This window comes from Chelmon rostratus, chromosome 5, assembly GCF_017976325.1.
Source record: "Chelmon rostratus isolate fCheRos1 chromosome 5, fCheRos1.pri, whole genome shotgun sequence".
Taxonomy (NCBI): Eukaryota; Metazoa; Chordata; class Actinopteri; order Chaetodontiformes; family Chaetodontidae; genus Chelmon; species Chelmon rostratus.
Genome location: NC_055662.1, coordinates 3,694,185 through 3,719,685, shown reverse-complemented (window position 1 = coordinate 3,719,685; position 25,501 = coordinate 3,694,185). Strand labels below are relative to the sequence as shown.

General features: G+C 42.8%; 1 protein-coding gene across 1 annotated transcript in view; it reads left to right on the top strand.

The window, feature by feature from the left end:
* galnt9 (polypeptide N-acetylgalactosaminyltransferase 9) overlaps window positions 1-25,501 on the top strand; it is an 83,721-nt gene that overhangs the window by 37,892 nt on the left and 20,328 nt on the right. Inside the window, exons 5-6 of the mRNA XM_041937530.1 lie at window positions 6,936-7,133; window positions 14,067-14,184. Coding sequence (XP_041793464.1) covers window positions 6,936-7,133; window positions 14,067-14,184 — 316 coding nt within the window. The remainder of the gene's footprint in view (window positions 1-6,935; window positions 7,134-14,066; window positions 14,185-25,501) is intronic.

The window sequence follows — 25,501 nt, the reverse complement described above, 5'->3', positions numbered from 1 at the left end:
GTTCACAATCCATCTCCTCCAACTCTTTGCATCCATCCATCCCCGAGACGAAAGTTGTCCATTTTGCTCGTAGACAGGACCAGTTCCCCTCTGCATGCTCTGTAAATAAACAGGATTAATGGCAGGAAATAGGAGCGTGCTGTAATTAGGACCTACTCTCCGCCACTCTTGAACCATGCAGCTGCAGAGGGGAGGCGCAGGGAAATTGATATTTATTTGCTTTTTGAAACCCCTGCACAGTTGCAATCTCAGGTTATTAACGATTAATGATTAGAAGTGTAGCAGCCGCTCCCTGCTGAGTGTGCGCTGGAGATAAGATTGTCATTGCGGGGCGGTTGTAATGGAATACATGCTTAAGAAAGCAACACTTTGATGAAATTTGAATGCTCTGCTGCTGTGTGACCCGGTGCGTTTTTCTACGAATAAGACAAAGTGGAGGAATTCATTGAAGTAACAAACAAATAAAACTAACCTCGCTTCCTGTAATTATGAAATATGTATTATTTGTCACATCCATATTTGATATCAGCTCCTTTGTTAATATCATGGAGCTCCATCCGCTTGTAATGCTGTGCAGGTGCATTGGTATGATATTAAATTCAAATTTCAGATATCTTGAAGGCTGAGGAAATATTTTTTCAGCAAAGGTAAATCATTTCTTTACTCCTGCTCACCGTGTCTGGCTGTGGCTCAGTGTTTATATCTGTCTGGAGACAACAAAGAAAGCTGCAGCCGTACTGAGTGCTTCATAGAGCACAGGCCAGGCAGAACTCCAAAACCACAGAAAAGACAGAGATTTATGCCACCTTTACATTTGTATCATATCAACCCCATCCTGAGCAAATGCATTTAGAAGCAGTGTGGAATCTAGCATTGCATCGTAAGAACCTTTTCCGCCTCATGCCGCTGCATCCCGCTATCTACTTCCAAAAGCCCTGCCGCCATAATGAATTGAAATTCTGCGTGGATACCTTTACTTTCTTTAGATTCTGAATTTTTCATGGGAGGCTGGGCCATATTAATATGTGCTGTACATGGACATTTCTGAGCTGCTCTGTTAAAAACAGCCAGGCAGGAGGAGGGCCTCACACTTACAGAGATCTAATGCGCTTAAAAATGGCTAGAGGCACTGCAGGCTTAAACTCTTCTCAAAGACGCTGCACATATGCACATGCATCAGACGCAGCAAACATAAATGGGCACGATCAGAGTTAATTTTAACATTTTAACACCTCCGTGTTTATTTAGCTCTTCTTCGGGTGTTGGTATTTACACAGTCATTATTGACGCCGTTTGGTTCAAACTGAACACTCAGTGTGTTAGCTGTCCTCCACACCTGCATGCATGTAGAAATGAACTCTCTCACAGTGTCATTGTTAATTATACAGATGCAGGTATGAATATGCTAGATACAAATGGCTCATCCAACACACCTAATACAATAAACAGTGAACAGCATAAACGATGCTAAAGAACAGAGAACGCACATATATAACCCCTTTGTTAATCATGCTGTAATAGGAGCTATTACCCAAACCATTGTAAGTGTTAATAATACCAAAAATTGAATCAATGAATAAATAAAATAGTTGATGAAGAGTTGAGAAGATGTGCTCTTAATACAGTGAACTGTTAATTATATACATTATATATTATATTACAAATCTATATAAGTACGCATATCTAGAATCACATCGATACAAAAATGTATCAGACTTTAAGTGATGTTGTCATGCATATGTTAGCAAGGTTAGCAACATAACTGTTTTTCACTGCAACATACCAACATACAAAGAAAGCTTGTAAATAATGTGCTGAATTTATAATTTTGTCTCTGCACCTTTCCACCAAACTTGATCATGTACCACCACCAGTATGAATTGAAGTAAATGTAGCGGCAGTTAGCTTTCTGGTAGCATGATCAATGCAGAAAATATAAAGTAGATATAGCAACATGGAAAAAAAAAAACACATCTTGCAAAAGTGAAAACAGGTCTGAAGCCAGCTAGTTCTGAATTGTTCAAATATAATGCTGTGAAGACACCATTTTTTCACTTTACTTACTTAGTTTAACAATTGGCAGTAGTCGCCCGTTTTGAGGCGTTATAAATCAACATGATCACACTGAGTTCATTCAGAGGAAACAACCTTGTGTTTTACCACCAGCGTTTTGTTCACATGTAGTTAAATGAAACAGATCTCACTGAAACCAGAGTTAAATTAACTTTTCATAAAGTGAGATTTGTGAAGGCTCTCAGAGATGTAACTCTCCTCAATTGGCTGTGCTATTCTTGTGCATGTTCTCACATCAATTATTTGAGTCACCCATGAAAAGCTACAGTACACCAAAACTGCATTTTGTCCTGCATGGGTGGCTCACATGTTCTGCTGCATTAGATCCGATGCACACAAGGGGGGCTTATTTTAGGCGCCGACGGCCCTGCTGGTCTTTAGGCGTATTTCAGAGCGCAGTTAGATTCCATTATCTGATAAATCCCTGCTTCACAATCGTTAACAGTTCGAGGTCCATTTATCTGGATGTTTTAAATAAAAAATGCAGTCTCAAAGGGGGGAGCTGCAGGGGTTTTACGTCAGCACTGGACAAAGGAGGGACAGATAGTGAAACGGTCTGTGAGGTTGCATCAAGCAGACACACATTGAGATTGTACAGTGATATTTATCCTGGCTTGTTACACACCGTACTGTTTGTTTAATTCCAGAAGATGTGTGTGCAGCCTGAAGCTCCACAAAGGTACCGGCTATCATCAAAGACAAACAGGCAGCCATGAAGAGAGCTCCGCTACATGAAATGGCGTGGTGGAGCGAACAGCAATGAATGCTGCCAACATGTATTCACGATATTGGATGAGTCATCCTGGCAGAGGGAAAAATCTATTGTAATATGGAACGGAGTATGATTCAGGCTGATGTGGATGAATAACCCTCTCCGTGTTACACACATGAAATGGCAGATAGAGGAAGAGGAACGACACAGGCTCGACTGTCAAAACCGGATGTGTCGTCATTTCCAGAGCGTCTCTTATCTTATCAGCCTCATGAATCCCGGAGGCGCAGGAGCTGCCGGCTGGCTCAGAGGGGTTTCGGGGTTCTCAAGGGCGCGGGGAGATGAATGGAAGACGCAGGGACAGCAGAGAGCTCCTCTCAAGGTCAGGGACAAAACAACCACGTCAGGAACACTGCTACATTAAAAAAAAAACCCTGTCTTCAGCCCTAAAGTCTTTATTCCAGCATGTACGCACACATGCTGTACACAATATGTTGGCCTTCAGTCGGCAAGGTTTGCTCATGCTGTCTTTTTCACACAATGGAATGACTCATTGAGCTAAATAGCTGTGTGAAGCATCAAAAGCTTTCAAAACGAATTCACAATATTGCAAACAGCAGCAGCAAAAACACAGAAAAGATGATTCAGGCCGTTAATCCTCAGAAAGTTATAACTGTCACATCTATTTGATTATTTTCCATCAGCGGGAGTATCTGGCAGACATCGACACATCTGTACATCATCTGTTTCCACACAGACCAGTCGGCCTGCTGACTTATGTGTGTGACACTGGCGTTGAAATGAGTGCGTTTTCACTGACGGCACATGAAAGTGGGCATGTTTTGGTTTGAATATGGAAGCTATTCAGTCTCAAAACATTAGTGTGAAATGTGTTGTGACACAGGCTTTGGGGGGAAAAGAATGAAACCATGGATGTATTAAGAGAGCTGGATGCTGTGCCGCCACTCAGCCCCGCTGCCAATTTGTTCCAGTGGCCACTGGCGGTGGCCCAAAAAGCACTTCCCATAAACCACCATTATAAAAAGACATTGTTGAAGGAACACCTCCAACTTGCAAACAAGGTCAATTATTACTCTTTGTATTAAGAGTTTTTTTTTTATCCGTGAAGGTTTTATATTTGTAAACCCTTTCCAAAGCCTAGAAAAGCCAATTTAAAAGTTTTTACTACTACTAAGTGTCTTAATTGTGCATGTGTGTGCATGCATGTGGGCCACATAATGCAGAAGAAGCGCAAAAGCATATTTGGTGCTTTGAATTTGTGGATGATTCAAGTGAGTGGGTGCCATTCACCAGTCCACTGTGCATTTCCTGATTTACATGACTGCATTGCATCTACAGCCACAGGCATCATCGCCTGCTAACTTTTGCAATCCATGGATTCCTGCAGTGTAAATACATACAAATAAAACCAGAAACACAAAAATTGGATGAAAAATGAAAATTTCTGGAAGGAAATATATGCAGCAGGTACCCGGGCCAGCCAACAGCTGCACACTGCAGGCAGCCTTCCGGTCTTCAGCGGTCCCTGCAGGATTGTGTTTTCTTTTTTGTTGGTGTTGCTGTTGTTGTTCAGAAAACAAGCACGAGGACTTAATGGAGATTGATTAGAATGAAACTGATTTGATGGCGCGGAGGTTTGTTGAAATTTATTGTTGACAGAACTGTCAGTGTGGTTTTGGTGATTTACAGGTGAAGACACGGTGATTATACGCTGTGTGGCCACTTTATTAGGCACACCTGCACAGTCTGACGCAATCCAATACAACCGTCCTATCAAAAAGTGTCCTTTTATGGTGCCTTTAATGTTCAGGTTAATGTTCAACACCAGCTTTAACTATGACCTTTTTAACACGTTACAGGTTTCTTTCTTAGCAAAAGCTGGTCAAAAAGTGGAATCGCACATATGTTACTGCATGAGAAATAGTTCGACATGGCTCTGTAACAGTTAATATGGCTGCACAGTAACGAGAGAGAGAGCCGGCCTGCCAGCCTGTCAAAATGCCGGCTGTAGTCCTTTTACCATCCACTCTCGTGTTATTAAATGATGGCTTTTTCTAAGTACTGCTTCATCTTTTACTGACATCACCCCATATAGTTCATTTTGGATCTATTCCCCCTGTACTCTCTGTCCCCTACCTTCATGTGATAAGTAGTAATTTTGCTATTGGAAGATAAATGGGTTTCACTATTTGAAAAGGCGTGGATGAGGGGGGAGAGGAGCAGGATCTGGGCGAAGATGGAGGGAAAGAAAGTCAGTGGAAGGGGCCATAGGGAGAAAGCTGGAGCGTGGGAGTATTTGTGAGAGACACATTTATCATTTTATAATTGCATCCTCTTTTTTTAAATTTAGAAGCATATCATGTGAAGAACTGAGCGTATGGAGAGTTGCTTTGAAGATACCGTGGAGATGATCTCTCAGCATGAGAAGATTATACTAATGTCGCCAGTGCCAGCAGCACACGGCATTCTCTACCATATGGATCTCAAGCCCATATTGCCCCGGGCCAAGGCTTTAAGTAGCAGAGGGAGCTTACTGTATGTGGCATCGACGGAAAAACGTTCCAGTGACCACGATGCAGGCATAAAAATCAGTATTTTGTCTTATGAGTAGAAATCCACCTAAATGACACTAAAGCTCCTACAGCAGCTAAGTGTTGCCTCTTAAGGCCTATTAAGAAAACTGCCAAGAGCAGCTCTTACTGTCAAGAATAGAGAGAAGTTTAAAGCTAAGAGAAAAGGTGGGTTGATACTTTTGCTTTGGATAATATCACACCTTGTGACTGGCTTTGGCTGTGTTGGTGTATTCACCATGAACGAATACAGCCGAGCTCTAGCTCCATGCTGAAGGTGCAGACGAGAGAGCAATCAGTCAAAGTCTGTGTATTTCCCACATGTTGAACTATTCCTTGAAGAGAAATCAGTGTTGATTATTAACGGGAGCCTGGACATGCTGGATTCTTTATTATAGGTGGCGTAAATCTACAAGAAATGAACTGTTGGATTGCGGCATGTAGGATTTGAGCGCTGCGGATTGTAATTAGCTCTGCTCTCATCTACATGCGCAAATATGTTTTGTACATTTATTTTGACCTAGTTACTGGACGGACTGCCTGGAGCGAGTCTTCTTGACCACCCCTCCCACAGGCTCAGTAGCTGCCGCTAAAATGCTCCACGAACCAGGACTTTATTAAAGTATTCATGTTCGGACTGACAAGCCCATAATTTTCAGGTGTTTCCTCTAATTTAGCCTGTTCAGAGCTGCTGTAGCCTCAAGATGTTTCATGCTCATTTGATGTGTTCCACAAGAATGTGTGCCAGCCAAAGCTGCCTCAGAGCGAAAGCCATGAGATGAAGAGTGCGTGGTGCGAGGCAAGGCCTTTTTCAGCAGCTAACCTGTAACCCTGCCCATACAGAGAAAAAGCTAGAAAGAGAGCGGATAGTTTTCCCAGGAGCGGACTAAGCCTCTCTTTTAACCTAATGTGTTTTGCTTTGTCAGGTTTTACCTCTTATCAACGTTCTCACCAGGATAAGTGTCACATTTTGACATTTCGTTTTCATGAGCGGGAGATATAAAATAAGACATGCTATTATTTGTTGTTCTGGGGAAAATTCATTTCGCAAGACCCTCACATCGTGAACGGAAGAGGATCCCAGCAGCCGCTCTGACTTTTGAGTAAATGCTGATTCGACAGACTGCATCATCGCTGAAACCCTGTGTAAAGCGCCAGAGCCAAAGTCGAGACGACATCTGCAGTCATCCGTAGCTGCTCCTGGCATCATTTTGTGGAATTTAGGAACTACAGTACATACTGCTCTGTTCAGTATGTTTAAAGAAATACATATATGGGTTGATTTCCTACACATATTTCCTATGAAACTGCATTAACAGCTTTCACTTTACATTTGCATTCAGTTCCAATCATTCTCGAGCAGATTTATTCCCTCACATTGTTGCAATATTAATACCTCAAACCTCTGCAGGTCAGAATGAAAATACGCACTGCTTTATTATATGCCCTGTAACACACTGTTCTCCTCTCGCTCTTTTTTCGCCTTTTGCAACAGCAAAACGAAGCTTCTTCACGCTTCGAAGTCAGCTCTTAACTCCTGCCTCTTTTCTTATCCAAAGGGCTGAACCTATTCTGACCCGGATGAAGGAGGATCACACCCGCATCATCCTGCCCGCCATAGACAACATCAAGTACAACACGTTCGAGGTGCAGCAGTACGCCAACGCCGCCCATGGCTACAACTGGGGGCTGTGGTGCATGTACATCATTCCGCCGCAGGAATGGCTGGACAAGGGCGATGAGACGGCCCCTATCAGGTGAGGGCCTCGGCTGGTGAACAGCGTCCATTATAGATGAGGATGTTTGATGAAATATGGATAACCCTGGGATATGACTTATTTATGTGTGGAACCATCAACCTAAGCTGCTCTGTAGGCTGCGCTGCCCAAACACACAAATAAAGCAGTCCTGTAGAAACCTGTCTAATTACCATGATGAATATCTTCATTTTGATGCAGGATCACGAGGCCACGGCGACGCAGTGTCATTAGCGTAATTGTGTGTTGAATATGAGCAGGGCATTCCACGATGCCACCGCTGATTGGAGGACAGCGCTGGCTTGTATCGTGTTTCTGTATAATCCAAGAACTGATTATGTGTGTCCAAGGTCAAATCATGTTAGGTTACCAACTGAGGAAGAGCACAGGAGTATTCATGGAAATGGTCTTACATGCTAATCGGCATCTGTTTGACCTGGCCGTGCTGCAGTAACACCCACTGCAGAGTCCATGCAGTTCAGCCGAATGCTTTATCTGTGGACGTGAGCTTGCTGTGACACGAATGTCGCTTCAGCTCTTACGGTTCTCCTGTGACCGAGACCAACACATTACACATTCACAGTAGGTCAGATAAGACACTGCAATTGTGGTCAGACCTTCTGGTTTCAGCATATATCTGCAAAAAACAGTGACCAGATAGGTAAAAAGAATATTTTTCAATCACAGGATTACAAAGATGCTCTTAAAAGCTAAAGACAATTAGTATAATGTCTATTCCCACGACACTACTTTCATGTGTACATCAGTTTTTGTTTTTTTGTTTTGGAAGAAATATGGTTATAATTAATATAATTTAAATAGCTTTTCTCCATTGCTCTTAAGCTAGTTAAGTTAAGTAGTTAAGTAGTAGTTAAGTTAAGTTTCATATTAAAAGAAAACGCAAAGCAACATCATGTTCTACGAGCCACTGGAAGGCTTTTAATGTGAAATAACGGTGAAGAAAGTGTTGTTTCCTGGCAAGTAATTTAACAGTGACTAAAAAAATGCCCCTGCAGAGTAAAGCTGTTTAGAGAAAACAGTGTTTCTGATGAGTATGTCAAGTTAATGCTGTGTAAATGAACATGATATTGAATATATCAGGACAACAGTAAACGCTTCCTGGTTACTGTACGTTACTGCGCAGTGGTGACAAGAGAATCCGAACATCAATGGATGTTAAAAGCTGAGTCCGATCTCTCATTTGTCCAGTCCGTGTTTTTTAATCAGCGTGAACACCAAAAGACTATCAGAAGCCACATTGTGGATGTGTGATACAATATCAGACCCTGAGGCGTGCAGCCCACCAGCATCTTCTCTTTGAAAGATCAAATCAGAAGAGTTCAGCGCTGCCACAACAATGGGGAAATCTGACATCATTCAACAGAGAAGATTTCCATGATTTTGTTGCCATGGCAGATGGCTGAGCCTGCGTGAGCATGAAGGCACAAGAACAGAGAGGCAGCAGCAACTGGAATGTGTTCAAAACCAGCAAGAGAAGCGTAGCTGCAAAACGGACGTGATCCTTTTAATTGATGGTCGTTGATACTGTTTGATATCTCCGGCTGGGCTCGATTCTTGAGTAAATACAAGCAAAATATGAATTTGAGAAAGAAAAGCAGATAAAGACATCATAAACGTGGTCATATTAAAATGTCCTTTAATGACACATTGTAGTGGCCTCCCAGATGCAGGCTGAACACTCCTTGCTGCCCCACAAATGGCAATGTAAGGATTTATGAACTATCATGGCTGAACCGTCTTATTCTGTGGGTATTTAAAAACTCTTGAGGGACACATTGAACAGTTCATTTGCTGCTTTACATGAAGGAACAGTAACTGTAGCTGCTGGTGCAGGAGCCAAGCGTGCGTGGTCAAGCCAGAGCCAGCATGAAGAAGCTCGGCTTTTGTTTTTCATCTTTTCCATATTCATGGCGCTGCTGGACAGCAAATGTTGCTGTGGGCTTTGTGCATTGCCACTGCAATATTAGTGCAATACAATTTGGAGTTCAGAACTGAAGTTAAAGCGTCCAGCATATAAAAAGGTGTCATACCAGAATGTTTTTAAATAGAAAACGAAGTGATATGGATGGAGAGTGACAAAAAAATATGTAATATCTGTCCTCTGCAGACGGGTCAGAGGACAGTGATACAATAGCAGCATGGATTGGTATTCTGTTTTTTTCAATGCACTTCAGTGAGGAAGCAATAGCTGAGATGTGTTATCTATACATCCAGTGTTTGCAGAACAACATTATGATTCATTTGGAGCTGTGTCTCCTGCCACCTGGCTATTTTAAGTCCAGTATTCACTTTATTTTAGCTCAGATTTTGGTCTCTACCAACTCCTGAGGGAAATATCTGCCAAATGCTCTGCTATGTTCACCAGCTGTTGGTGCGGAACAGGTAGTGGCCAATGGTTTTTTTGTAGAGCGATTCACTGAAAACAGCTGCCATTGTGAGAGTGAAGCAGAGCAGAACAGTTAGCTGAAACTCACATAAAGCAAATTCTCTGCAGGCTCATTACTATGAGCGACCCCTCTGATGCTGACGCATCGTTCTCACATTATCATTTGATGATTTTTCTTTTGAGGTTTGAGACAAGATCAAGGACAAGCATTGAGGGCTCCAACAGACGTAGCAAAAATAAAAGTAAACGCAATCGCACAAGCAAAGTAGCTACAGTAGCATAAACTTCCCTTCTAGCTTTTTCTAGAGCCTGATCATCTTTTGTATCAAGGAAAGGATTTAAGGAGCCTGTCTGAGGATGTGGGGCTGCACGCTGGCTGACGGGGAGTTCAGGGGCCTGCAGTGTTTTATTGCCGACCTTGTCGTGATTTAAAGTTGATCGGTAACTCTGGGGGCTGATTCTGAACCCATTGGCAAAGTGAAGTTGCTGAAAATGGGAATATGGTGAATTTATTTGTATCACTTAAAGCCTCGACTGCTGCATTTTAACCAAGCTGCACGCATGAAACATCTTGCTGCCAGAATGTCTTGGAATATCCCGAACTACTGTCTGCTAAAACACTCACACATACCACATGTTGACCAAGGGCAACAAAAACTGAATTCCAAACGAGAGATTCATTACCTTGCTCAGTCCAGCGCAGGCAAAGCAATAACAGTTTCATTTGATGCACTCAAACAAACAGTGTGATGACAGTTTGGACCTAAATATATCAAAGCTCCATGATAATCATGCATTATTGAGCATCAAATGCCAGACTTGAGATAGGAGACAGGTAGGAGCACAGCCTCAGACACTGCAGAGCTGGTTCATGTTCTCTATTGACACTTTGCTGCAAATGGACAGATCGCCTCAAGGCACAGCTGAAGCGTGTCGGCTGTGCGGATTTCTATTGGAAATCATTCTCCCACTTGTTTCCTCGAGGTTCCTGCCCATCAACAAGAGGGCCATTCAGAGCTCAGTCTCAAAGCCTTTTCTGGCCGTTTGAACACATTGGACAACAAGGCCAGTAAAAGGGGCACAAGAATGCACAAAACAGCCACGCTCAGACGTGAGAGTGCAGAGGATTGCAACCATGTTAGAGACTTGACAGCGATTATTGACAGGACAGAAAAGGAAGGGAAGGGAAATGGCCACCAAGTGCTTTTGATGGCCGGTCAGGAACCAGAAATCGTCAACCAAAAAAGGCAGAGACTTCTTGAGATTGACTGCTGTGGCCTGAAGGACACACTTTAAATCACTTTTAGGGCAAAGAAAATATGAGCATCAGACTGCTGAAGGGATGCACCTTAACCTGATACTCTCACCTGTTGTTTTTGGAGCGTTCCACAGCTTTCCCAGTCTTCTGTTGCTCCGACTTGCTTGAAACATGTTGCTGCATCAAATTCAGAATAAGCAGATATTTACAAAAAAGGTAACTTTTTAAATTAAGTATATGTGAAGTTTTCATTACTTTTAAATCCCATGAATATGTCTCCATTTACCTCTCAGACTTATTTGAAGCATCGCGGCTGTCGTGCCATTTTAAATGAGAGGTCACAGACAAGCCAGATGTGAGGTTCGAAAAGCCGTTTCGACAGCAGTGTCATCATCTGGGAGAGAAGTAAGCAATCTGAAACCAAAGTCTTTTTCTTGCCAAACTGCATCCGTGTATCAGATGTTCATACTGCGTACTGCAAGCAAATGATCTGTGGGCCAAAGTTAAAGGGGTGTGAGGGGCGGATGAGCCCTGCAGGCTGACCATCTGTACACTAAAAATAACCAAACCTAACGACACTAAACGAGAAATCCACTTGAAAATTCCGGCAACAATCTGTGATGTCAAATGCAGTCGAGAAGTTATTTTGTGAGTAAACTCCTCTTGTTTTTCTGCAAACACACTCTCTCTGAAGTTTGACAGGCCTCAGAGAGGTGAGTTCTCTGTGCTGTTTCACATGTCGGCACAAAGAGACAGCACAATGGCTGGTGTGTCATTCCCACTTAACAAAATGTTACAAAAAAGCCAACAGGGGCCGTGTTGTATTTCACACACAGCTGATGGCGGGGTCACATGGAGTAGAAACTGTGGCTGCATTGCATCACGGTTTATTTGACGTTTCTGTCTATGCAGAAACTGATTCTTTTTAGTTTGACTGTTGAAGGCGCGTGAAATCGCGACTCGGGACCAAAACTGTCGCCGTTTGATTCTTGAAACCTAAAGTGGACGTGTGTGGCACTCAGCCTCTCTATTTTCTGCATTTTTAGAGGCACCGCTGGCTCTAATTATTCTTTTAACTGGCTTTGGTTAATTGGCTGTAGTTGGAGAATTACTTTTTCATGGCTAAATATTGCATGTTCGATCACCTTGCACACCAGACAAATGAGAGGCACTTAACTCGGCTCTCATTTGTTCTCTTTTCTTTTCCCTGACTATTATTAATGTGAGGATATTTCTGCTACAACATTATACCTTACCTGGTGTGGAAAAACATCACACACAGAACAGATGTGGTTTTCACCCCACCCTCACGTGCGTCTGACATGCGGTGCTGAGTCCGTGCTAACGCGCAGTAGCTGTGTTTGCATTGGCAGGAAGTTTAATCTAAAGAGAACACTCAAAGAGAGCTGCACTACGTTCGCACAGTGCAGACAGGCAAGGTAGGTCACTTGTCAAGAGAGGAGAAAGTATGAGGTGAGCGGGGCTGTGGTAGTGCTGCGTCTGTCTTTTTATCTGCACTGCCAGTGCAAATAGTGGCACTTCAAAGCCTCTCTGCCACCACCTTATAATTTAAACAAAGATTACATGAGGCTACATCAGGCAATAAGAGTTAAGTTAGCGAGCGTGGAACAAAGGCATTTGGTATAATTAGCTAAAGAAAGGAAAGACGTGCTCAGCATCCATTTGAGTAAGCTAAGAAGTGTTTGTAGCTGTAATTTGCTGTCTGTCACATACTTTATATGAACAGGGTGGGAGACCATGACTAAATGATTATTAGAAGCAGTGTCAAACTGGAACTCTCAATCAATTACACTCTCACATGGTTGTTTCTCTCAAATGTCTTATTTTGAGAAACTCATCAATTTCAATACAAATGTAACACATCACCTTAGTGTTAGTGCCAAGCCATTAAGATTCATGGCAGCAAAAATGGTAGGAAAGCTTTTGATTTATCTGCTGATCAAGGATTGTCAAACTAACACTCCATGATGATGGTTGTTAGCTGGGGTCTGAACCTAAAAGCAAATGTCTTTTTGGCTCAGTGCACTCTTTTAATACGGAGTCAGTGAATCATAATGCAGAGCCTCCTTCCAGTACTTCCTACTGACATGTCTCTCAAGCTGAATTGGCACTCACACACATTTGCCTCTTCTGTGTGTGTGTGCGTGTATATGTAACAATAAATGGCGAACTTGCCCTGGGAGCCATTCTAGGAAGAAGAATAAAGCCACTCACTGGTCACTTTAGAGAAAAAAATAAAAAATAAAATAACGCAGCGGAGCACTCTGTATGGATGTAATGCTTTTTGTCCCAGAGCACTTAAGAACTGACAGATAATAGCAGTGAAAAGCAGCCCTGGGGGGACAGCAGCTAAAGTGGGACCATTTCTTCTAGTAAAGGTGGAAAGTAGCCACTTCCTTTTGTGAAAAACATGTCTATCTCCTGCTCTACCAGCTGAACTTTGGTAGCTTTCGAGTTGCGCTAGTTTTGAATGCATTTTCAAGTTTTTTTTTTTTTTGTTTTTTTTTGCCGAAAACATCAGTCATCAGCGTAACGAAATCTGACAGCTACAGTTAGAATGACATCCGGCACGGCTGTACTGGACTGGGATGGGGAATAGGGCTGGTGTCATGTTTTATTTTCTATTCCGTCTTTGCTAGTAACTTTAAACTAATTGAATCATTAAAGCTGCACTAATCAGTATTTTTTAATGGACAATGTATCAAAGAACAACGTGTACTATGGAGGGTGTGGCTCATCGTGACGAACACACAGAGAATAGGTTGGGACTCGATACGAGACATTCCTGCTTCGATAGCAGTGGCTGCTTTGTGAAACTGCAGCATGCTGAGCTGGGCTGATGATAAATTCAAATTGTTTTTATTATTCATGTTGTCACGACTGAGCCGCCCTGGCCTCTGTGGTCAAGGAAGGAAGACACAGCACAATATTGAGAATGCTCAGAGAAAGAGGTCTTGATGTCTTCTCAGTGCTCTTAGGAAGCAAAACCAAAACTGTGTCATATCTGGACATTTACATTCAATTGATTCAACTGATCAGTGTTTAAGGCTGCACTGTAACTTCACTATGAAACGCTGCTGCTAATGCTGAATGTTTTTTTTTCCCAAGCTCCATAAGAAAAGTGTCTAAATCCCGAGATCTCTTCTGCCTGATCGCGCTGAATATTTAAGCGTTTGCTGTGGGCGTATAAAAGTTTGGTGGCTGGATAATGGAACTCAAACGGCGCCGTCTCTCTCTGCTCCTCCAGGACTCCAGCCATGATTGGCTGCTCCTTCGTGGTTGATCGTGAATACTTTGGCGAGATCGGCCTGCTGGATCCTGGCATGGAGGTCTACGGAGGCGAGAACATCGAGCTTGGCATGAGGGTAAGGACCGCCGATTGTCACCCGTGCTGCTGTCTGGCTGCGGGAGACTTTAATAAATAACTTGAAACGTATACTGTTTTCCTTTTTAAACTGAATGAAGTGTCACCGTGTTAAGCAGAAGATGAATTTGCTCGGGGGAATTGCTGCGAGAAGAATTGGTTTTTAATGAGGCATTCTCTCAGAGCTGGAGGGTGTTTCATGTGCAGTCGTACAAAGGAAGGCCACACAAACAGTCATAATTACAAATCCACCATTTGAGGGGGTAATATTTAGATGTACAGTCCTGGTTGGAATGATTTGTGAAATCTATATTCAGACTTTGGAACAGCTTATGATGAATTTTTTTTTACGTTTCCCAGTTGGAGGGATACAGCTTAAGATACAAAACCCAGGGGCGTCAACAGAAGCCGTGATTAAACTCTGCAAAGTTTCTTAGATGGGAGTGGAGGAGAAAAAAAAAATCCCCTTAATGCAAATCTTCAGCCAAACCAAAGGCTCTAAAGCCTGTATATGGAAAATGTAAATCTCTTTTGCTGCTACTTTGAGTTGAATTTAACGCTTCATGTGAGCGAATGGCTTGCTGAAGAATTGGGTAGCGTTTAAATTCAGAAAATGTTTCTCTCCAGCCGAGTGGAACCATTCTGAATCTAAACGCACTCCTCAGCTTATTGGAATGAGATATGCTTGAAAGATCCCACTCCTTCATTTAACGTCATCCCCCCACATCCATTTCAAAATCTCGAGATGGCTTCAGCGACACCTCTGAAGTGTCGGCCGCCTTTGAAAAAGCACTTGAGCGGAGGCCGGAGAGTGGATCTTGGTTTACGGATTGCTGGAGTGCTTTATTGAAGCCACAGACATTTACAGTTGTTGCTGACCATTTTAGAGGCCCTCATTATTCCACACAGAGTGGCTTTTCCCCTGCATCAATAGCATGATTTTTTTTTTTTTTGAAAGATAATGACACAATCATCTAGCGTCTTGTGTCTTCATGTGATCCTTATTTTGGCATTATCACAGAGCGATAACTCAGCATTACGCATTACGTGCCAACCGGCGGCGGCCTCCCCCAAGGTTACCCAGTGTTTTCTCATTCAGGAGAGCTGCTTGTATGTACCTAACAAACCATGCAGCTGAGTGAGATGAAGTTCCCGGGGCGGATCAATTCGGCTACAGCAGCTAAATAAAGTTAGGCCAGCGCTGTTGAGCGGTGTGATACAGTGTAACAGTGAACTTGTTTTGGCTCTCACAATGCTGCTCATTGACTCTTGTCTTTTTTTCCTCTATGAATATTTACTGTAGCTGTTTGATTCATGGAGTGAAGAGAATATGCCTCTCTGGCTGCAAACACAACGCCACCACAAATGCAATTACCTCTCCTCCTGTTTGGCCCGTCTGCGTGGAAATGAAACACATGCCACAGAGGAGGGGGCCATTCAGCACACGCACAAGCTCGGTTAGGTCTGCCGTCAACAACCGGCTTCCACCATTCATATTGCACAGCCGCTAATGGAATGGAGATGGGCTCCTGGCGAGTGGACGGCAATTAGTCCTCTAAGGCTGCAGCGGCTCAGGCAGCTCATTGTAGCGCCGGCTGAGGAGTTGCCATTTGGGATAGGCTTGATTGACGTGAACATGTTTAACAATTAGTCAGGGCAGCTCACAATAGCTGAGCCTGCCCGGGACCATCTGACTACGGGGGGCTGATGAAAGGCAGGGTGCACGCAGAAAGGTTATGGCGTATTTATAATTTACTGCGAGTTCCGGTTTCTGCTGCTTGCTCTGGGTAAAAAAAGGCTGCCAGGATCCAAAGAGCTGGCTTTTTTGTAAGCAGACAGGAGGCTTGGATGTGGCGTTGTTTCTGTGAGAAAGAGAATAAAATAAAACCAAGGGAAGAGAAGATACATCACAGAGCTCAAGTTTTGTTTGTTCGGGCGTGCAGTAATTCACAGGGCAGGTCCTGTAAATGAAAAGAAATGAACAAAGAGAGGATAAAACTGCAGAGACAAAGAAAATGGATATGTGCTGAGGGACAGATGCAGCATCAACATCAGCTGGATGCATTCTCACCGTTGTCCGATCAGCTACTAATGCTGCTTCCTCTTGACACATTGCCCCCCTTTTCCCACTTCTACTAGCAACACAGGAATGTGATATCTCTGCCTTTTCAATAATTGTAAAGAGTATGTCTGAAGTGGAACATCCTGCTCACCACGAGGCTCCGTTTGCAAACAGAGAAAAACGGTTGGGGACAGACATGATGAATTCTGCCAGAAGTGTCAATATGAGTTTATCTTGTAATGTGTCTCCCACCCCTCCTGCATCACCGAGCCTTTGCTGATATAGCATCTCAGGAGACCAGGGCATTGCCTTTCATTTCAAAGCTCCTGTGGGCGCAAGTATTATACTGTGGTAACTCCGTCAGCAAATATAATGCTACATAAAATCTAGCCGGGGTCATCCGAGCAGCCGCTTGCTCCTGCTACTTCCACTCAAAGCTGAGGCGGAGTGAGACCCCTGTTAAATTTCAATCAGAGCGTTGATGCGTTAACATTATCTACTTATCTACTTATTATCTACTACCTTATGGGTACAGAAATTTTACTGGACGTGAGGAATTCAATGTAAAAAAAACCACATGAAGCTTAGAACTTGTGAAAAAGAGAGTTTTAATCAACAGGATAATTGTGTTTATTCTGCTGGACAGACAGTAAATAAAGGCCTACCAGCTCATCTGTATGTTGAGTCATGACAGCAGAAATATGGAATTAATTGGACAATATTTAAGTATTTAAATCAACATAAAAACAGTTCTTAACACTGAAGTCTTGTCTACACAGGAAGCATTCAGCTGTGTTTTTCTCATGTTTCAAGCATGTCTGATGGAACAGAGACGTTTACTTTAGTAAATCCAGCTGTCTGCACAGGCTGCAGCATATTTTCATGCTTCCGGTCAATTTTCTTCCTTTTTACACGTGCAACTACAGGGATTGTGTAGTGGGCGACATATTTGTCTGACTCCAGTTTGTATTGTGCAGTGACTCTGTGCCAGATGCAGTTCAGCGTAAACACTCACTTATAGCTGATCATCACTTAGAAAGAAATAAAATCACGACATTCAATCGTGCCTTTTCATTTAAATCCTAACTTTCTATTATGTGTACAAATCTGGTTAATAAATACTTTCTGTCTGCCCACGTGGTGGGAACCTCTTTTCTGCCAGAAAGGCCAATCTGAGTCTAAATGGGTTTACCCCACACAATATGTCCATGCCCACACTTTGCCATCAGGAAACCATCCAAGCTGCTTTATGAAATCTGCCTCATTTTCATAACAATCCAATCAATCAGTCAGTTCCAGGAAACTCAAGTGTGATCCCATGGGGTGGCCTGCTTGTCTCAGTGACATTTATTAAACTCACCAGGAACTCCTTTCAAGAAGTAATGAACCAAAAAATTATTCCTTTTTTTTTTTTTTCTTTGAAGTCTCGTCTCCGTAACCACCTGGGCTGGGCCTCGAGGCATCTGGTCATAATCTCTCTGTAGTGAGGAGAATGGAGCTAATTAAAGTCTAGCAGTACCAGCAGCTAGACAGGAGTGGGACATAATTACACTTCACTTGGTCCCCTCTGCATCCCAAGAAGAGTTATTACACTGTGGTGACAGTTTACAGTACAACAGCTCAGAACACTTATTAATTTGGGTTTGCATTTGATTTTTAATCCGTTCTGTGTGCTAAATATTTAACAGAAAATGCACCACTGTACATAATTCATTTTGAAACAGGATTTATTTTAGTTTGACTCACCAACAGGGTCGGCAGCTGGAGCTGCAGCCGTGGCTGTGACACAGCTCATGAGCGGTGAAGGTACTTTAATCCCTTTAATGCCCATTGCCACAGTTTGTATCAATAATCTTACACCTTCTCTGAGTCATACCTCAGTCAAATCTTGAACACACAGACATGATAAACATATATTTTTAAACATATTTTAGACTTACACTACCCAAAGTGTCAAATGAAAGTCCATAAATCTGCTTAGTAATCCAGTGATGGCTGTCTGTACATCCATGGATGCAAACTAAAAATTGCTAATAGCTAATTCAGCAATTTAATGGTGCCAGTGTGCCAGAATATAAACAAACACATTCTAAATATTGTTCACAGCGCTCAGGTTGCAGCCCACAGCTAGCTAACTGACTCCAGGTCAGCATCATTCTTACTGCTAACATTCCCCAAACCCCCCAGTTCACTTGATTTTGTCTGAGGGGGCCCCGTGGTGTTCTACTTGAAAAACCCCTGCTAAAGAAATATAACAGCTGGTCAGCACCAAGCTTTAACCCACACAGGTGGCAGATGCACTGCAGAGCCAGCTGCAAGTGAAAGTTATAGTTTTACCGTCCTGGACCAGCTCGTCACTCCAGTGTTGAGTTTTCTGCCTCTCTTCTATTCCGCGAATGTGATAATTACTGCTTATATCTCATCTTCCGTGCAGTTTGCTTCAGTTAATTCCAAATCAACTGTAACTGTAACCTGTACTTAAAAGATGGATTACCTGTTGACCAGGCTGCATCAATTACCAGTCAACCAGACAATAAACCCAAGACTTAATCTTAAAGCATGCTGCATCTTAATCCACCCACTACTCTCATATCGCAGTCCATCTACTTTTTCCAGATGGTAACTTTGCCATCAAAGACAATTTAAAAAAAAAAAGAATAGAAACTGTGAACTCACGATGAGTCAGTCAGCATTATTTCCAGCAGCACAACAACAGGTGCTGCTTCAAAGCAGCTGCTGGATGCAGTCAGATGTTGCTTTTAGTTTACTCTGAGAGCATCTGCCCCTCTGATACAAATATGAAAGCTGGACACTTTATCACAGTTGATTAACCTCACAGGCCATCTGGATCCGTAGATACAAATGGATTCAGAGCGAGCTGACACACTCTGTGATGTAAAAGGTGCGATGACAATGCAGTTTATTGTGCTCTTATGTGTGCGCATGTCTATATAACAACGCAGTTCGTGTCACATTTTCCGTACAGTTACTGTTGCACTTATGATACTGGGATGCAGGCACTGATGTTGTATTACAGTTAAAGATGATGTTTTGAGTCTGTGAAATAGATCGTTTGAGTGAATTTTGCTCTTACACGCGTTCAAAGTTCAATCTGTCATTTTCAGAGTGACTTCAACATGACGCAGAGGATGAGGAGGTGGACAGTGGCTGTGGTCGACTTAAATGGATTTATGCCTCTTATGTTTTACGCATGGCGACTGTGTGCGTAGGCTCCTAAGCTATGCCACAGGCGACACCGTCGTTGACGTACGCGTCCTCAAAATGTGACAACACACTTTGGCTACAGCAGTTAGTTACGTGCACATGGGGACTGCAGGAACTGAGACTGGCTGCTTGTGCAACACCATCAAACACACCCTGGCTCTGGAGCATTTAATTCTGTTCATTGTGCTACATTGTGGTGGCGAAACCATCTTTGTTCAGTGTGCAAAGGTCATAAGTAACTCTGCCAGGTGATTGCTGTTCTTCTGAAAGAATGCAGTAACACAGCAGCAACGCCTGACACTGATCCTTTCCCAGGACTGACACGGTAAATCTTAGTGTCATAACAGGCTACAATGAGTCAGACGATGCTAAGATAAGCATGAAGCAGGCAACATCCTCATAAGCCTGGTCCTGTGGACACTGTCTGTCCATTCATAACATATCACACAGAGAATTCGTCATACAGGAACAGTGGGGATCATACAGATTATACCTTGAACATTTCTGACACACAACCAATCAGAGCAGCTGACCAAACCTCTGTAGTGCTCGCCTTGGACTCCTACAGGCTGCAGCCCTTCACAGCAAAAAGCGATCACCTTGAAAAGGACAGGCGCGTCGTTACAAGGCGGCATTAAGCCCCGGCCATCTGTGGACACCAGCCATTCTGGCAGCTTCAAAATCACCGGCGTGCCCATGTCCATCAAGCAGCAAATGACGGTGGGCGCTGACCATATGTGAGCCCTTTCCAACAAACTGAGTCATTCCAAAGATGAGAACAAATCTGAGGCGTCTGAGGAATTCTGATATTACACTCCATCAAACCGAATAGACAAATGCTGAGAAATATTGGATAAATGCCATGATGAGGAATGCTGTAGGAGATTGCGAACAAGGCACCATATACCAAACATCTGGTAGTTACATATGGTGCAGCGGTGTATCCTAAGTGTCGTTCAAGACATGTTTTCCATCATCTCAGAATAAACAAATGTTATTTCATGGCTGCCTGGTCTTGGTCTGGAGCTTGTCTGGTCTCAGTTTCACTTGTCGCAACTGTCCTCGATCTTCGACCTGCCTTAGGCAACCTGAACTACAGCCCAGCTCCACTGTGCTCATCTCATCTCTGGTACATGACTGACTCATTCTCTCAAAAGACCATAGAGATACAACATGGGAGGAACCATCTGCTCTCCATCAATGCCGCCTGCATAAAGGTAACAATAGCATTGGACATTGATTGGGCATTTGTCTTTTTCAATGTCTGCATTATTTAGTGGCTGAATCAATCCGTTGGGGCTTAATGGACTCAGGTTTACTTACTCAATGGTTCATTACTGTATGTTCCAGCCTGCATCCGTCTCACAGCGGAGAGACAAGTGAGAATAGATGCAGTTGTAAAAGTTCTGTAAACAAGACTCGGATCAGAGGAGTTACTGCAGCTACTGAAGGACTTACTGCCGACATATGGCGAAGTGGAGCAGCTCTGCGTATTCTTTGTGTTTTGTGGAATTTACCGAGGGTTTGCATTCAATCAGCTGACATTATAAAAACATGTTCCTGATTTGCATGTATCGATGTGTTCCATGCATAGATAATATAAGACATAAATTGTCTTGTTACTTCAGATCCTGTTGATCCAGACCATATCCATAATTTACACCTAAACAGATTATGTGTTTGGAAAGCGTACTAAAAATGACATGAAGCACACGCTTCAGCCTGGCTTTGGAAAGATGGCGTGGCTTCCTGAGCATCAGCACGCTTCGGAGAGCTGCTGCTTTGGTGTTCAGGGCCAGCGGGATAAGTAATTAGACAGACCTTGTCAGCTTGCCTATTATCCATGTGAATCATAAACTTCATTAAAAACCTCTTTTGAGAGTGACTGCAGATACTCCCACCTTAATTTGAGCACTTTTTGACAAGGTAATTAAGATCATTTCAGGTGAATTGTGCATTTCACATCCTTCTGCTATACAGGACATGGAGAAGCATCAAAAGCTCTCTCTGTGGATAGTATCATCACCAGGAAATACAGTAACACTTAAAAAGCACAAACTGGCTCATCTCATCACTATCTACGCATTGGTTAATCTGTTCACGTAATTGTCTCTGTTGGATGTCTCAGACTCAGGCTGGAAGCTTGAAACGATCTGACAAGCCCGACGTATTTGAAGAGTACTAGCACGCGCTGATTTGGCCGCACCAGCAAATCGGCAGGCATATCAAAGACGGAGGGCAGCAACTGGATGGAATTAGCTTTTGACAGGCCCAGTTAAAAGGGCCTCTGTGTCTATCTACCTCTCCATCAACATCCACCATTTTATGGATGTATGAGGAGGAGAAGCAGGAAAAGAAGGAAATGAAGCGAGGGGCCGTGGGGAGCGGCACGTTTCCAGCCTCCAGAGGAGGGAGCCTTCAGTTTCCAACACTTTGAAACATCACTCACCAATATGCAAGAGAGGAAGAGCGGGGCGAGGGCTGGCATGGCGGTGATTCTGTCCAGTGTGACGGCTTAACTAACTGGAGAAAATGTCTGTGTATAGTCAAAGGCAACAGGTGTCGTCAAAATGTTAAAAAAAACAGAGGGCTCAGCGTACTGTGGCACTGGCAGACAAACAAACCTCAAAAAATACTTTCGCATTCTGGAAAATACTGTTATTTACTGATATTCAATACCTGGTGACTGAATAGTAAATATATAGCTACCATCAGTAGCCAGCTAGCTTAGCTTAGCAGACTGGGAAGATGGGGAATCAGTAAGTCTGGCTCTGTCCAAATGCCAAAAAGAATCTGCACCACATAGCAGCATGTAACATTTGCAAACCTGAACAAAAGCAGAGGTGTAAAAATCTTCACATTGGGGTTTTATGAGTGTTACGTGCAGGGCGGTTTCTTGGCCGGGTGCAGTGACCTCCTGGACCAGCAAGAGATGAAATCTTAATTGATGAGCTTCAGCAGATTTTGTTACCTCTGGACAGAACCACCCTTTACGTGAAGTCTGTGCTCAGCTTAGCTAACCGGCTGTATCAGTCTTCTCATCTAATTCATGACAAGAAAGCAAATTATTTCCCAGCACGCTGAGCTATCCCTTTGCCAGTTTTTATCTGAAACTGAACAATTAAAAACTAAAGCAGGGTCTAGGCTACTGACGGCTCATTTAAGGTGCAACACGTCTGTCAAATGTCAAGTGTGTTAAAAAAGACTTCAGAAGACTTCAGCACACAATGACTCAGTGACTCAGGGAATCGTTTTTCAGGTGCTCAGATTTCTGCCTTTCAAAAGTCATTTTCCTCACTCCTCCAACGCCCCGTTCAAAGAAAAACACTTACTGCTACACACTGTTCTTGTGAGCGCTCGTTAACCTTTTAACCGGATGCTATCTTGTTGGGGCTCTGTCCTAATGAGCTAGCTTGTGTTTTGCGTTAGGTAAAAATGTGAATTTATTATTCATGGCGATTGTAGGCTGTGCGAGAGACTTGTCAATGCTGCATTTCCTCCTTCGCCGATGGAGGTCGATAAGTCGTAAATTACTGAATGCACGTTTAACTCCTCACATGCAAGTGTGAAACGGAAGCATCTCATTTTATCACGAGAGTGCCTGAGATCCTCCTAGTTAGCCATAATTCATGAGATAAAAAGCACATGACACCTAAATTACTGTTGAGTGTTTTATGCTGAGTGACGGATTTCAGTTATTAAATCAGACTCTTTGCAGTCATTGACAGTATAATGCTACTTCAGTTATTTCCCTTGTCATATTCTTTTCACTAGGCCAACAGCTTTGAAAAATGACTTGCTACCATGTGATATTCACAGTTTTCAGATCTTGAAATTAGTGTTGGTGTGAATAAACATCGTGTGCATAGTGACACTGGAGCTGATTCTAAATAAGGAAAAAGGTTCGCTCCATGCCCGCTTCAGTAAATGCTGCTTTCTCTGTGTTTTATGTAACAGCACAGGATGGTTCAACACATCACAGGAAACTCAGACTGTGTCCACTGCACTCATTAAATCCCTTGATTTTTGTCGTGATGTCTTAATGTCGTTTTCCCCATAACCTTAGAAAAGAGTTGAGAGAAGACATAAACATGCAGTCTGACTAGTCTGCACCCTTAATAAGCCTTTCCTGGCATTTCTTTGAAACGGGTGAACCTTTTCGGGATATTATCCTGCAAAAAGACATCCCTCGGGTGTAGAGATTGCAGAGTGGAGAGCATTTCAATTAAAAACAGGGACGTGTAAAATTCCCCAGACGCAGCCGAGCACACACAACTCATTATCTCAAGTGGATACAGCAAGTCTGTGGTTGGGTTTCTTCCAAAATAATTGTGAAAATGTCTGTGTGAATGTGAATGAAGTCCTGTGACACAGGTCTGCGCATGAATACACCTACCTTTGATGTGAATACATAAAGGGTTTATAAAGTCTACGGACACAGGATCCTGGTGCCAACACTGTATGACCTGTAAATCTGCTTTTAGAGTTTGTTTTTTTTTTTACCTGAAATTAAAGCTGCTACAATCAATATTTTTATACTCAGAATGGATTAAATTACATTGTTTAATCTGAAAGGGATCACATGTAGTGACAAATCAGAATCCGAAAAGAATTATCACTTAAACCTGCAGTTTCTCTCAGCTCCACTGAGCATTTTACCATCTTTAAGCTCGTTGTTTTGGTTTACACTTGAAAAACACTCTGAATGTATATCTATATGGTCATATTTGTGTCATACAACACATGAGCCGATGAACTGATGATTGGTATAGAGTTGATGATGTAGTAGTTCTCAATCTTAATCCTCAAGCATTACAGCCCTCATGGTTTTCTTACAGTCAAGGACTGACTCACCGCTGGGATTTGAGATGAAAAGTATTTAGTAGCTGATAGGACAGAAATCCAGCATGGATGTGTACTCAGGTACGAGGACTGAGAGCTGCTGGATTGATGCACAGTCAATTTGAATTGCTGGAGTCATGATGATCTGTTCAGGTTTAGAAATGTCACCCTGTTGAATATCCACAAAATAAAAAGAAATCGATTTTTAGGTTTATTTACTTATGGTGAAGATACACAGAAGGCAGAAACAAAGAGCACAAAGAGTAGCCTTAAGTTTCCATAGTGACAAGTCACCACACCAGCTGAGAGGAATACTTAATAAGTTGAGCTGTTTGAAAGTAAAGAGATGAGTTACATAAAGTTAATTCCCTGTGTTCTGCCAACAGTGCAGTAACGACACAGTAGTAATTATCTTCTGCTCCATATGGAGAGGAACAAATGACAGGAGGTATTAATGCATTTTCATGGTGTTTTGTGGAGGAACTTCAAGTAAGCAGGTAGATTGACAGTCAATTAAAGCCCCCCAGTGAACCAGAGACGCTACAACATTTGTGATATGACACTTAAAATAACAGCCTTGTTCTTTTGTTTGATTGTTAAGTTTTTAGAGTTTTTGAATGAGTTAAGTTCAGTTCAGTATGTGCCCTTTTTTAAACTGCAAGCATCTTCGGCCACTGTTACTTGAAATGGGATTATTGGAATGCAGTCATAAGTGTTGGACAGTTGGTCATTTTGAGCTATCAGTGGTGCCAGATGTAAAATAAATGAACAGATACAGACATACGTATTCTTCCCCAGCCACAGCTACAGCAAAGGCAAAAGCGTTGATATCTCATGTGCCTCAAGCACCATGACCCCGAAATGACAATAACCTGATGTGTGTCATTTTCCACAGGAAGAAACCCTGCTATGCTAAGCATTGATTTTTAGAGCAGTATGGCAGATGTCACGTATATAGCTGTGCATATGTTGAAACGTGCACAGAGAGGACAAGGCATATTGGTATCCTGGTAGAAAGTGACACATGCTCTATTTACACCTGGTGTTAAAGTGGGATCTGGATCTGGATGCGGCAAGTCAGCCCCAAACCCCCTTAAAAACTGCATTTTGTGAGGGAAAATTATTTGACCCCTCTGGTAAACTTGGACCACCAGACTACCTCCAGATGTGGTCAAGCAGATCTGATCAC